The sequence below is a fragment of the Mus caroli genome, unplaced genomic scaffold, assembly GCF_978045245.1.
Source record: "Mus caroli unplaced genomic scaffold, Mus_caroli_1 scaffold_12, whole genome shotgun sequence".
NCBI lineage: Eukaryota > Metazoa > Chordata > Mammalia > Rodentia > Muridae > Mus > Mus caroli.
Genome location: NW_028227267.1, coordinates 13645372 through 13659929, shown reverse-complemented (window position 1 = coordinate 13659929; position 14558 = coordinate 13645372). Strand labels below are relative to the sequence as shown.

The 14558-nt window shown below is 35.0% G+C and overlaps 1 protein-coding gene across 6 annotated transcripts in view; it reads left to right on the top strand.

Annotated features, from left to right (window-relative positions):
• The window catches only part of Ppp3cb (protein phosphatase 3 catalytic subunit beta), a 49793-nt gene that overhangs the window by 22059 nt on the left and 13176 nt on the right, over positions 1-14558 (top strand). For all 6 annotated transcript variants that reach the window (XM_085828402.1, XM_021181408.3, XM_021181407.3 and 3 more), the window contains exons 5-10: positions 2359-2504; positions 2762-2901; positions 3004-3081; positions 3186-3280; positions 6173-6298; positions 12066-12143. In XM_085828402.1, the coding sequence (XP_085684528.1) occupies positions 2359-2504; positions 2762-2901; positions 3004-3081; positions 3186-3280; positions 6173-6298; positions 12066-12143 (663 nt within the window). The remainder of the gene's footprint in view (positions 1-2358; positions 2505-2761; positions 2902-3003; positions 3082-3185; positions 3281-6172; positions 6299-12065; positions 12144-14558) is intronic.

The following is a 14558-nucleotide window of genomic DNA, read 5'->3' as shown; positions in this document are numbered from 1 at the left end:
AATACAAAAGTATGTAGATGCATAAGTCTCATAAAATTTTGTAATATTTGTTTATAATGTTCATGGCCTCTCAAATACCTTAAAATATCTCTAGGACATCTTTAATACATAATATAGCATAAATGCTATGAAAATGACTAAACTTACTATATTGTTTAGTAAATATTGACAAGGGAACAGATAAGTTTATGTGTTTATTATGAAGGCATTTTTTTTCCTGAATAATTTTGAGCAGAGGTTGGCTTAGTTCACAGATAAAAGAACCTATAATACAGAGAACTGATTATAATTTTAAAATTGATGGGGCATGGTGGCACATGTCTTTAATCTTCACCCTCAGGAGGAATACGTAAGTGATCTCTATGTGTTTGAGGCCAGCCTCATCTATATACTGAGTTCCAGGGCTGCATACTGAGACCCTGTCTATAAAAATGGAGAAAGATTGAGTAAGGGACATAAAGACAAAGAAGAAACCGCATTGAATATTACAGATACAATCATCTAAGTTCAAGATGATGCAATCAAACATAAGATGAAATATGGAAAATACATGTTTGATCTAAGATTTTTATTAGACCACATTACTGAACAATTGGTCTGTCAGTTGTCTATAAGCTAAGATACCCTGGTTGCTAGTTGTATAGGAATTTTTCTTTCTTTAGAGTCATTATAGTTATGTATATGGGTATGTGTCTGTGTAGGAGTTGGTGAGTGTTAGTGCCAGATGAATCTGAAACTTTTGGACCAGTTATAGACGGTTGTGAGACATTTGATATAGGTGCTAAAACTCAAAATTGCAGTCCTTTGGAAGAGCACAAAGTTCTCTTAACTGCTGAGCCATTTCCCTAGCCCCAGGATTTTTCTTATGTTTGATTGTTACTAGAGATTATGGTTTAGTCATCCTCCCTACCCTTATGCATGTGCATATTTTCTTTCCCACATTTAGACCCAGGAAGAAGAGACCATAGGACCTCCTTAGTATTAGGTCATGTGCTTATTACCCTGTGGGTAAGATAAACCTCTATCTTGAAATCAGAAATAAATAAGGGAAAAAAAGAAGAACAACTTAGGTCTTTTGTTTTTCTTAGATGACTATAAGATAATAAAATATCAAAGATGTCACTTAAAATAATAAGGAATTTAATAAGCTAGTAGATTCAGGAATGTGCAGTTACTTTTTTTTTTTTAAGATTTATTTATTTTATTTTACTTAAGTACACTGTACTTGTCTTTAGACACATCAGAAGAGGGCATCAGATCCCACTTCAAATGGCTGTGAGCCACCGTGTGGTTGCTGGAAATTGATCTCAGGACCCCTGGAAAAGCAGCCAGTGCTCTTAACACCTGAGCCATCTTTCCAGCCTACATTGTGCCTTAAAAGTAAACGATAGTTTGATTTGATAGGGTTTTGTCTTTCATGTGTTTCTGTATTGGCTTCCTGCTTCACTGCTCATTTTAGGTCTTCAAGTGGGTAAACTTTGAATTTTGTTGTAATAATGTGGTAATAATTTTAGGATTATTTAATATTAGAATTAAGTTAGTGTTAAAAGTTTAATCTCAAAGTACAGTTTTAATTTTTCTTTATTAGGCCTATGGAAGTTCAAAGTTGAACTGTTTTTAGAAGCTTCATTTACTTATTATAATATTTTATGATTGTCTACTACATATCCAAAATGAATTTAGAGCAAATATTTATCTCTGTGAGACTGATAACTTGGCAGATTTCTGTTGAATCTTAAGATGGAGAAGCTTTTAAAAAGATCTATGTATAGGAAACTTAACTCTTTGTGATGTATTTCTGTGAATTTTAACAATTGCATAATAGTACCCATTACTGTATTTGTGATACAGAAGTTTCCTTGTGCCAAAAATTCATTTTTGCTGTGTTTTTAGGTTTTATTTTTGCTTTTTTACCCATTCTCAACTTAGGACTAACTGATGACTACCACTCTGATATTTTCTGTGTTTCCTTGTGTTTAGCTACAGTAGTCAGTTTAGAAGATTCCCTATAACAGTTGAAACTAGCTATTCAAAACTCATGAAAAATGGGAAAAAAAAGTATAAAATACTATAAAAGAGAATAGGAAAAATCTAGTATTGCTGTATATGTAAAGAATAACTGGGTTTGTGAGATGGCTCAGCAGGTTAAAGACACTTGCCACCAAGCCTGATAATCTGAGTTTGGTAGTCCAAACCCATGTGTAGAAAGAGAATTGAATCTCGCAAATTGCTCTGTAATTTTCATATATGCCATACACTTGTGTGTACACACATATATACACAACTAGATAAATGTAAAAATAAAACATTCTTAAAATAGCAAAGAATTTTCAAATGCTAATATTCTTCTTTCTCTAGGTAAAATTAAATATTCAGAAAGAGTCTATGAAGCTTGTATGGAGGCTTTTGACAGCTTGCCCCTTGCTGCACTTCTAAACCAACAATTTCTTTGTGTTCATGGTGGACTTTCACCAGAAATACACACACTGGATGATATTAGGAGAGTGAGTATAACCACCTTCTGAAGTTGGTTCCTGTTAACAATATATTCGATTATAGAGTCTTTAAAAGCATCAAATTTATTTTCACTGGTGATATTAGATAATGATAAAAATTTATATACTGGTTAGTAGACTGATTCAAGGAAATAGCTCTTGGTCATTTAGAACACTGTAGTACATACTATACTCAAAGTTGGGGTCACTTATGTGCATTTTGTCTTTACTTGAGAAGTTATTTCTTTATGTCTTTTATTTCACAGTTAGATAGATTTAAAGAGCCACCTGCATTTGGACCAATGTGTGACTTGCTATGGTCTGATCCTTCTGAAGACTTTGGAAATGAAAAATCACAAGAACATTTTAGTCATAATACAGTTCGAGGATGTTCTTATTTTTATAAGTAAGGAAAAACATCCAAGATTAATCACATTTTTGTTGTATAAGAAGTTTATGTTTCATATAAAAAGAATTATTTTACTTAATTTACTCTTTTCCCCTACAGCTATCCAGCAGTGTGTGAATTTTTGCAAAACAATAATTTGTTATCGATTATTAGAGCTCATGAAGCTCAAGATGCAGGGTAAGAATTCTGTTTCCATAGCCCAAAATTACACTTAAATATAAATCAAACTTAGTAATCATGATTGATGCTTTACGATGCATATTAAGCTATTTGTTTTGCAGCTATAGAATGTACAGAAAAAGTCAAACTACAGGGTTTCCTTCATTAATAACAATTTTTTCGGCACCTAATTACTTAGATGTCTACAATAATAAAGGTAAGATATTGTTGATTTAAAAATCTGTATAGACAACTTAATCTTTTAATTTACTTTAAAAATAATATGGGGAATTGTTTGAAACTGTCTAAGTCTTATAAAACACAGAAACCTAAGATATATGGGAGGGCAGAGAAAAAGAAATAAAACTCAAAATATACATTCAAGTTGTATGCAGCCTACTCTACAACTTGTTCCTCATAAAGCTGTCTGTAAAAGCGCTCTGAGTTAAGCACGGCCACAGATGGTTTTGAGTCGAGTACTACCACTGATGAGTTTACTAAGCCCTCTCTTAAATCTCCCTGTATAACTGAATGTGTTCATGTCTGCGTAGACTCTCACCATTTCATTTGTAGTATCTACTTGTTTACTTGATCATGTTGTTTGTTTTATGTTCACCAATACAGGTTTTCTTCTAGTTTTTTCCCCTTCTTCTTTTTTTTCAGTAGTGTTAAATTATTTCTGCAAGATTTGAGGGTTTTTGGGTTTTTTTGTTGTTGTTTTTTTGTTTTTTGTTTTTTTTAATAATCCTCTTTGGTCTACTTTTAGAGATACCCTTCTCTTTTTATTTGCTTTTAACCTTTTCCTTATACCCTTCTTCTTTACCTCCTATTCTAGGCATCTATTTCTCCCCTCTCCCCTTTCTCTTAATTTGATCTAACTATAAAGATTGGATTTCATTTTATTCTGAACATAATTTACTGATTGAAAATGCTTCAGGTTTGTAATCTAGTTAAATATGTTCCAGGGACATGGAAGATGAGATGGGCTTTACGTAGTTCACATCTTCAGAGGAAGAACTTAAGAGGCTGGCTTCTATTCTGTCTCGACATGTCTAGAATGCAGTTGAAATCATAGCTTCAGGGTCAGACTAGATTAGCTGTGCCGGGGGAAAAAAAAAACAGAAGGTTAAAGATGTTAAAAAGTACATTTAGAAAGATAGTGAGGTCACTGCTAAATGTGCATCATGGTTTGAAAGAGTTTTTGATGATGGTAGGTGAAAGTTAAAAGATTCAAATATTAGTCTGGGATCAAACAGCATACTAGATAATTTTCATATAGAATATGCGATAAGAATATATAAATAATGAAATATGGCTTCCTTTTTTAAACGAACCATTTCTAAACTTACTAAAATAAAAATTGATTGGTACATCTGTCTGCCAGTACCCAAACTCTTCAGATGTGTTTTCTCTTAATGTAAAAGGAGCAAGTATTCACTGTTAGCTTGATTGCTTCCTTACTGCTTATACTTTGTCATTTTGACTTAGGAGGCTAAGGAAATCAGTTTTTATTTTTAATTTTTAAAAGTGAGACTCAAACCACTAAATGTTCTGTCAGAATCAAATGTCTCAGAAGATCTGATTTGTGCATAAATGATGTTAATGATTTGAGTATTTTTATAGAATGGGCATATTTTTGATGTTTCATTCTCACTCAGAAGGCAGTTTCCTGATTTTGTATTTTTTTCCTTTTCTCCTCTAAATAAAAAGTCTGAAAGGTTGGTATCAGACTATAATTTCTGAGACTATCATTAAGATGTTTATGTTTAACATGTGAGTTGTATAAGGGGCAAAAACCATATTTGTGAGTTAGTAATGGTAACAGAGAGCAGGGTTGCTTTTTGTTCTATGCTAACTAGAATTTCAAATGTTGGATTTAGTGTCTCCATTTCAGTGTTTTTCGTTAAAAGGGGGCAGAGGATAGTCCATCTGATTATAAGATGAACAGGCCTTTGTGGCCATACTTCCCTACCATGCTGTATTAATCCATCTGAGACCCAAAGCACTAGGCAAATTAATCATGAACTGAAGTCTTAGAACTATGAGCCAGAGTAAAACTTTATTTCTATGTTGAAAAAAATTCACATATTTATAAAGTATTTTAAACCTTTTTAATGGTTTCATATGGAACACATTCTCTGATCTTTAACTTTTAAAAGATAGACAGGGTGGACATTTTTATTATATCTTATAAATCAAAGGTAATGAATTGCATAGCCAGCACATGCTGTACTTCAGTTTTGGATATATCCCTTCTAATTCTATGTTCCATAAAGTAGTATAACCAGTATCTGAAACTTAGGTAGGTAATGCTCATCTTATGTATTGGGACATTAGAAAGATATCTAAAATTGAGGTGAATATGTATTCTGGTAGTGTTTAGTTATACCATTATTCTCTTCTGGTTATTTTAATAAATTAGATTTTCCTAAATGAAGTAAAATACTCCTTTGAAATAGTTCATCTGATTTCATAAACTAAGTGTAAGAAATACATTTATACACTCATAATTCCTAAATTGGTGAGTTTTTTATTTGTTTGCTCTATTGAATTTAGCTGTTCTTATTAGATTGCCTACAGTTAAAAGGATCTTCTTTAATGTCTCAACTTTGTGCACTTTAAAAAAGAACTAGGAAATTGCTCATGGCCCTTCTGTGTTTTCCATAAAAATTGATATTCACAATTTTGCATTTAGTAGCAATATATGCTCATCATTGGATTATAAAGTAAAACAAGCATTCAGAAAGGAATCTGAAATTTTTATTAATAATTATTAAACATTTTATATTTTTACATATTTTAAACTGGACATGGTTGTACATGTCTTTACTCTCAGCATGCAGGAGTCTAGGCAAGTAGATCTCTATGAGTTCGAGGCCGATCTAGTCTATATAGTGAGTTCTGGGCCAGACAGGGCTATAAGTAAGACCCAGTCTACAAGAAGTAAATAATGTGTCATTTAAAAAGAATTCATTCCTGTTTCCCACTATCTAACTTGGATCCTACTTGTCTCTGTATCTCCCTCCTCATAAACAGTTACTATGTTTTATAGATTGATGTCTTCAGGCTCAAGATAGTTTGTTATACTGATGTTTAACTTCCCTTGCAGCTGCTGTACTAAAGTATGAAAATAATGTGATGAACATTCGACAGTTTAATTGCTCTCCACATCCTTATTGGTTGCCCAATTTTATGGATGTCTTTACATGGTCTTTACCATTTGTTGGAGAAAAAGGTACGATTTTTTTTTTTGGGGGGGGTATTTTTACAAAATAACAATCTCTTAGATTTACTCCAGTTTACTATCACAGATACATACTTGCTAGAGGAAATTGAAGCCTGGTTCCACTGTGCTTACAGCTGTACTTGTGTCTGTGGGTGTGGATATGACAGCCTCAAAGATATTTTGGTTCGATGTTTACAGCCCCCATGAGTGAAGATGTCTGGGGGACTGGGAGAGGATTTATAAATAGCCTGATGTTGTCTTCAGCTGTTGGATTTTCTTTCATTTTGAGTTAAGTGTAATTTTTATAGAGGGTTAGCTTTGCTTTGGAGTGGACACTTCTGTATTCTAATACCATTTGTGGAGATTGCACAGCAGTTCATGGGAGAATTTAGTCACTGTTACTTTGGCAGTATTCTCAGTGGAGTAAGAATTCCAGCTCACTGACAATTCCCCTATAGCAAAAATATTTTGTTTCTGTTTTTGTTTTAAAGAAATGATGCTTTCTGACATGTTGAGAAATAACCATTAGAAATTTTACCTTTGAGAAGTAATCATTGGGCTTTAAAAGAGATAACAAATGCTGTTTAAGAATTTTTTTCCTAGTTATATAGAATTCTTAGGATTTTGTTGCCCTTTTCGCAATAGTGTTCATTCTTTCTTTCTTCCTCCCTTTTTTTCTTTCTTTCTAAACAGGGCAGTTCATCAGATTGTCAAATTGACAGTGTGAGAATACAGATAGACTTACAAAACCGTTTGTTCTATATCCCCTCTATTTTTCCACACCTCTTCCATGTTACAAAATATGTCAATTCTGCCAGGGCAATTTTGGGTTCTAAAATTCAGAGTTAATAATTACATTATATGTATGTATGTATGTATGTATGTATGTATGTATGTTAGTTATGTTATTTTATGAGTTTCAGTAGATTGCCTTTACTCACTCAGTAGGGCTGATGTTAAGTTTATATGGAGATAGAATTACCTATGTTAGCATTTGAGAAGAGGACTAGTTAAGGGCTTAGGTGAAAGGGATGCATTACACTTATAACCTTCTATCTTTAGGGTATGAGAAATAGTTCAATCATAGCATCATCAAGCTAAGGGAATTTGAGAATTCATCTTGGTCACTGTGTTGTCTCTAGGCTAGATTGCAGCTCAGTTACTTTTAATTGAGGGTGGAGTATGGGGATCAGAATAAAACAAAGAGGAAAGGGATTAATTTGTACATTCTAATTTAGTTATCTTATACCTCCCTGTACTACTTCATAATATCTAATGCTTCTGCTATGAGTGTTTAAACAAGTAGAGATCACAGCTTATATTTATTAATTTTTATTGTCTACTTCTTGTTGAGAGATCAGAAAATTTAAGCTGACTTCTATTTGTCTGCTACAAGTAAAGAGAGGATGGAAAGTAGTAGACTACTGTTGATATTCCCACATTTGATTGCTGCCAGATGATCTTTAGTTCCTTTCTATTAAGTTTTTTTTTTAATTTATTTTTTTTATTACATATTTTCCTCAATTACATTTCCAATGCTATCCCAAAAGTCCCCCATACCCCCCCCCCACTTCTCTACCCACCCATTCCCATTCTTTTGGCCCAGGCATTCCCCTGTATTGGGGCATATAAAGTTTGCAAGTCCAATGGGCCTCTCTTTCCAGTGATGGCCGACTAGGCCATCTTTCAATACATATGCACCTAGAGACAAGAGCTCCGGGGTACTGGTTAGTTCATCATGTTGTTCCAACTATAGGGTTGCAGATCCCTTTAGCTCCTTGGGTACTTTCTCTAGCTTCTCCATTGGGAGCCCTGTGATCCATCCAATAGCTGACAGTGAGCATCCACTTCTGTGTTTGCTAGGCCCCGGCATAGTCTCACAGGAGACAGCTATATCTGGGTCCTTTCAGCAAAATCTTGCTAGTGTATGCAATGGTGTCAGCGTTTGGAAGCTGATTATGGGATGGATCCCTGGATATGGCAGTCTCTAGATGGTCCATCCTTTCATCACAGCTCCAAACTTTGTCTCTGTAACTCCTTCCATGGGTGTTTTGTTCCCAATTCTAAGAAGGGGCACTCTATTAAGTTTTTTAAAAATCACATTGTGTGTGTGTGTGTGGGGGGTGCGCTTGCACACGCATGTGCACATGTGTCATGCACACATGAGGAGGCCAAAGGAAAACGAGAGTCAGTTTTCTTCTACTATGTTGGTCTCTGGGATAGAACTTGGGTCAACAGGCTTGGCAGCAAGCATCCTGATCCACAGAGCCATCTTGCCAGACTTTGGTAGTTCTTTTGCTATTCTAATGCATCATATAATTTTGTAAGGTTTGGAAATATTGAGCTGCGTGTGGCAGAACAAATAAGCATAGCAGTGGGAGTAAGAGGATAGAGGCAGTAAGGAGTTTGAGGCCAGCGTGGGTTACATAACAGTACTTTCTGTTCCTCGGGCCTGGATAGATGGCTCATTAGTTAAGAGAATGAACTGTTTTTCCAGAAGACCCAAATTTATTTCCCAGCACCTTTGTCAGGCGACTCACATCTACTTGTAGCTGCAACTCCAGGGAAGAACCGACACCTTTGGCTTCCAATAATACCCTGTCTCCAACAAACAAACAACAATCTTGTACGGTGTGGAAATACTATAATTTTATGAACATTTTTTCCTGTGGATGTCCTGTAAAGTATAAGAAAGTAAATCTCAAAAGGTTGGTAGTGTCAGTAAGATGTTTCCAGCTGACAGAAGTAGTTGCCATGAAAACCTGACCTCTGAGATTAACCCCGTAACCCCCAATGGGAAGAAGAGAATCAATACCCAAAGCTTCCCCCTGACCTCCACACATAAATGCCAAGACTGTGGCACGTAGGTGCCTCCTACATGCATCATACACACAGTAACAGTGAAATTAAGTTGTTTTTTTTTTAAAGATTTATTTTTTATTTATATGAGTACATTGCAGCTGTCTTCAGACACACACTAGAAGAAAGCATCAGATCCCATTACAGATGGCTGTAAGCCATCATGTGGTTGCAGGGAATTGAACTCAGGACCTTTGGAAGAGCAATCAGTGCTCTTAACCACTGAGCCATCTCTCCAGCCCTGAAATTAAGTTTTTTAAAACTTAAAAAAGGCCGGGCGTGGTGGCGCACGCCTTTAATCCCAGCACTCGGGAGGCAGAGGCAGGCGGATTTCTGAGTTCGAGGCCAGCCTGGTCTACAAAGTGAGTGCCAGGACAGCCAGGGCTACACAGAGAAACCCTGTCTCGAAAAACAAAAAAAAAAAAACTTAAAAAAGAAAACCCAGGGTTAATAAAGCTAGGCAGATGGGGCTTATTCCTGTAGTTTCTGCACTGAGGAGCCTGAGCAGAAGTATTTCTGCACATTTAAACCATATTGTGCACTTCAGGTTATCCAGGGCTACAAGAATGAGACTTATGGCAATCCCCTTGTCTTCTGCCTCCAAAGTATAGAATTATAGTTCTGACTCATCTCCTGTTTCCAGAACCGCTTTGCAATTTCATTGAAAAAAACAAAAAACAAAAAATGAAGCCTACATTTCTTTGTTCGTTTGTTTGTTTTCCCCAAAATAAAGGTTCTCTGTGTAGCCTTCGCTGTCCTGGAACCAGTTCTGTAGACTTGGCTGGCCTTGAACTGAAGAGATCTGTTAGGGTTAGGTTCTGTCTATGTACCTCATGCTGTTTAACATAAATGTCCCGAAATTCATGGCCCTCTTGCCTCATTCTCCCCAGAGAGATCTGTCTGCCTTTGCCTCTTGGGTGCTTCAATTAAAGGCAGATGGCACCACTTCTGGTATGTTCACATCTTTATGTGGGTATTGGGCATTGAACTCAGATCCTCATACCTAAACAGAGAACCTTACAGATTAAGCTCTCTCTCCCTTGTCCTATTTTTGGTTTCTGTTTTTGAGACCAGGTCTTACCATGCTGCTCAGGGTGGCCTGAAACTTGTGATCCTTGTGCCTTAGCTGTATAAATTTGATTATAGGTCAGTGTGCCATCACTCCTGGCTTATGTAACATTCTAGAGATCTATCCATATTGAAGACTGAATCTGAACTTCATTCCTTTTTATGACTTGAGTAGTACTATATTATATTGTATAGATACACTATCTTTTGCTTACTTATACATAATTATGTTTCATATTTTTATAAGTGTATATAATATATGTGTGTATATATTCTAGATGTAAATCTCTTATTAGATAAATGATTTGCAAATATTTTCCCCCATTCTTTGGGTGGAATTTTATTTTGATGATAGTAGTTTTTGGTCTTTTGGTTTGTTTATTTATATTTTAATTTTTATTTATTTACTTTTCATCCCACTCACTGCCTCTCTACTGGTCACCTCCTTCCACAGTCCTTCCCTTCCCTCCCTTCCCCTTTTCCTCTGAGAGGGTGGAAGCCCCTTCTGTGTATCCCCCAACTCTGGCAACATCAAGTCTCTGCAGGGATAGTTGCATCCTTTTAGGCCAGACAAAGCAGCCCAGCTAGAAGAGCATATCCCACAGTCAGCAACAGATTTTGGGATAGCTCCTGCTCCAGTTGTTCAGGACCCACATGAAGACCAAGCTGCACATCTGCTGTGTGTGTATGTGGGGGGTGGGGACTGGGGTAGCGGGGCCTAGGTCCAGTTTCTGTATGTTCTTTCCTTAGTGGTTCAGTCTCTTTAGTACCCCAAGGGCCCAGGTTAGTTGACTCTGTTGGTCTTCCTATTTCCTTTGGGACCCACATTTCTTCCCCCAACTCTTCCATAAGAGTCTCCAGTCTCCATCTACTGTTTGGCTGTGGGTCTCTGCATCTGTCTCAGTCAGCTGCTGGGTAGACCCTCGCTAGACTCCTGTCTGTGAGCACAACAGAGTATCATTAATAGTGTCAAAGATTAGTGCTTGACCATGATATGGGTCTCAAGTTGGTCTGGTTATTTAGGTTGGCCATTCCCCAGACTTTGTTCCATCTTCTGTCTCTGCATTTCTTGTAGACAGAATAAATTTGGGGTCGGAAGTTCTGTGATAGTTTGATAGTTTTGGAAACATATTTTTACTTTGTCTTTAAAATGGGATCTTCTTATATTGCCCAAGCTAGAGCCAGAGCTGAGGTGAAGCAGTTCTGCTTCAGTGCTGTGAGTAGAGCATTGACACATGCTTCTGTTGCTTGTTTCAGAGGTTTGTGATTTTGATGAAATTTCATCTAATTCCTAAGAATTAATTACCTAGTTTATAAATATTTACCCCTATTGTTTTCCTAAGTATTTTGTAGTTTTAGCCCTTTGGTTCCATCCTGAGTTAGTTTTCATTTAGTGTACTATGAACAGGGAGGGGCTCTGACTTGTTCCTTTTCAGTAGACATGCAATTTTGAAAACCATTCTGTGTCTGCTGAACTTTTTGGTACCCACATTTAAAAAAAATCAACTGACATTAACTGTGAACCTTTATTTCTGGACCTCATTTACTTATGAGACCATTTTATAGTTTTTGTAACTTCTTCATAAAATGGAAAACTGAAGTCTGGTTTATAGTTCCTCTCAGATGTTATTTATTGAAACTCTTATATTTCTTAGCAGTTTGTGTGTGTGTGTGTGTTTTAATGTTTCTCAGAGTTCTTATCTGTTAAATTGCTTTCATTTTAAAGTTTTTTTGTTTTAAAAATTTCATCATTCCTGCTCTCACGAGGTATCATATTGAATTATTGCTGTATATATATGTGGGCAAGTGTATGTTGGCATCTAACATATTCTCTTTTCTTTTTGAATAGTGACAGAAATGTTGGTAAATGTTCTGAGTATTTGTTCTGATGATGAACTAATGACAGAAGGTGAAGACCAGTTTGATGGTATGAATACTCATCTTACTATTTTTATTATGACTTACTATTTCCATTCTAACTACTGAGTCTCAGTACACTCTATCCAGAAAAAAAAAATGCATTGCTTTCCCATGGCTATCCTATTTGATTAAGTGAGAATTTACCCACCCCCTCACTCAACGTGTACGCATGCACACACACACACACACACACATTTTAAGTTTTGAAATTAATTTAGGTAGCTTTTATTTATTTATTTATTTTTAGTGGTGTGGGACTTTTAGGGAAAGGGAAGTTTGGGAGAAAGAACAAAACCAAGAAAATGGAGAGTTGTTCTTGATGAATACAGACATTACTTTTTGAAGAGGTTATTTAGTACAGTGTTCATGGCTCATCTCTGAACTCCTACTATTGTAGTCACTTCTTTATCGATGCCCGTTGTTCTCACCATAGTGTACTTATGTTCTAAAAGACCCCTCGCTGATTTGCTAAAGATTTTGGAAGTTTGTGTTTCCTTTTCTATAGAAACAAAGTTATATGTGGTTGTTAGCTCTTACCATAAGCCAACAAACTTGTGTGCCTTTATACATATTTATAGTATGTATAAAGGAATACCATTAAAAACTATTGGGTTTTATGTTTTGAAATTTTTACTTAAAAATTTAAAGCTACATCAGGCTGGCCTCAAAACTCACCCTGTAGTTGATGACCTTGAACTCCTAATGGTCCACTTCCTAATCACTGAGATTATAAGCATGTGCCATCTTCCTTGGCTTTTTCTATTGTGTTCTCTTATTACTGTTCCTTTATTAGTAACTTAAAAGGAAATTTATGTTAGCTTTTTTGGGATGGGTGGGATAAACATTTTTTTCTTCTGAGTTTCTATTTTAAAATATTTCATCATACATAGCTTATTTTTCCCTTAAAAATATAAGTAGTTGTAATTTCTGTATCACTGTATCACTAGGTTCAGATTCTAATTCCTTATGCGTGGCTCTGAGGCTTCAGGCAAATTGTTTACACTTTTGGATTTATGCTTCCCTCAATTTGAGTATAATAACTATTCTTGTTATAGGCATTGAGATAATATTGAGATGATGATTGAAATAATTCTTGGCACATGCCTTGTATGTTTTTCAGTTTCTTAAGTTTTCTGTCAGTTTATCACATTTGCTGAAATTTTCAGTGGGGGTTTTAATTGGTTTATATTAACTATATGTCTAGTATTTTGAAAATAATGTTTAGCTTTCAAACTAAAGATTTCTTATATAATTAGTACATTGACTGAAATTTACTCCACTGAATTTATAATTACTTCAGTTAGAATTAATTTTTTTGACACAAAGTTAAATTGAAACTAGTATTTTTATTTTTTTTTAATTCTCATTACTACTCAACTGCTATATTTAACATCTTCTTTGTCTGTATTCAGGAACTCATTGTTGTTTTAAAGGTTTGTTTTATATCTAGAAAGATGGGTAGAATTTTTTTGTATGGTAATTTAACTTGTGTTTCTATATATAACTTCTAAAAATAAGTCCTTTCCATTAGGCTGGTAGTATTTCCTAATGTTTGCCATTGTATACTTTCAGTGTTGTTCTTAGTGTTGCCAATACCATATTTATTAGGAGTAGTAATAGGTTAGTTTCTTGTAATAAAAGAAAAAAGGTTTTATAGTTAAGGCTAACTTGGTACTATGTTTGAGTACCTATAATTTATATGAAGATAAAATAATCAATATTTTAAAATTTAACAAGGAATATACAAAAGTTATTAACTGTTCAAAACAGACTGGAAAAAGAACACAATTTATCAGCTGCCTAAAGCATAGAAGTATTAGAATATATATTCCTTTTAAAGAGCTTATATTTATCTTAATGTTTTCCATCATAAGATAAAAATTATGCCAGTTTATTTATTTGTTGTATTATTCTTGCATTCCAGGGATGAACTAAATTTTATTATTTAAGAGGCAGTATTGATGAGAACGATATTGGTTTAGTAGTATCTTTCACTTTCATTCATAGCTATATAGTCTTGAAAAAGCACCCAACTTCTTTGGATCTTCTCATTTATAAATTGGAGAGGACAGAAAAGATGACATTTTATTCTCAAGTAACTTGTACAGTTTTCTGCACCATTTATGACATTGTTTCTATGGGAAGATATATTGAGTTCTCTTTTGTATTCTAAAAATAGATCTCCTGTCATTGTCAGCATCACAAGGGCATTTATTCCTCCCTTTTTCACCCTTTCACTAACAAAGTATTAGTATCAGAAATTCTGAAGAAAATTTAAAAAATTTGAGTCCAGGAGTTTATATAGGGGAATGGGAGTGGTTTGGGAGAGAAAGCATTAAAAAAATGGAGGAGAGTGGAGGGTGTTAGGATGGACACTAAAGTTCAGCATAGGACCCAGAAAAGAACTACTGGAAGCCCTCCT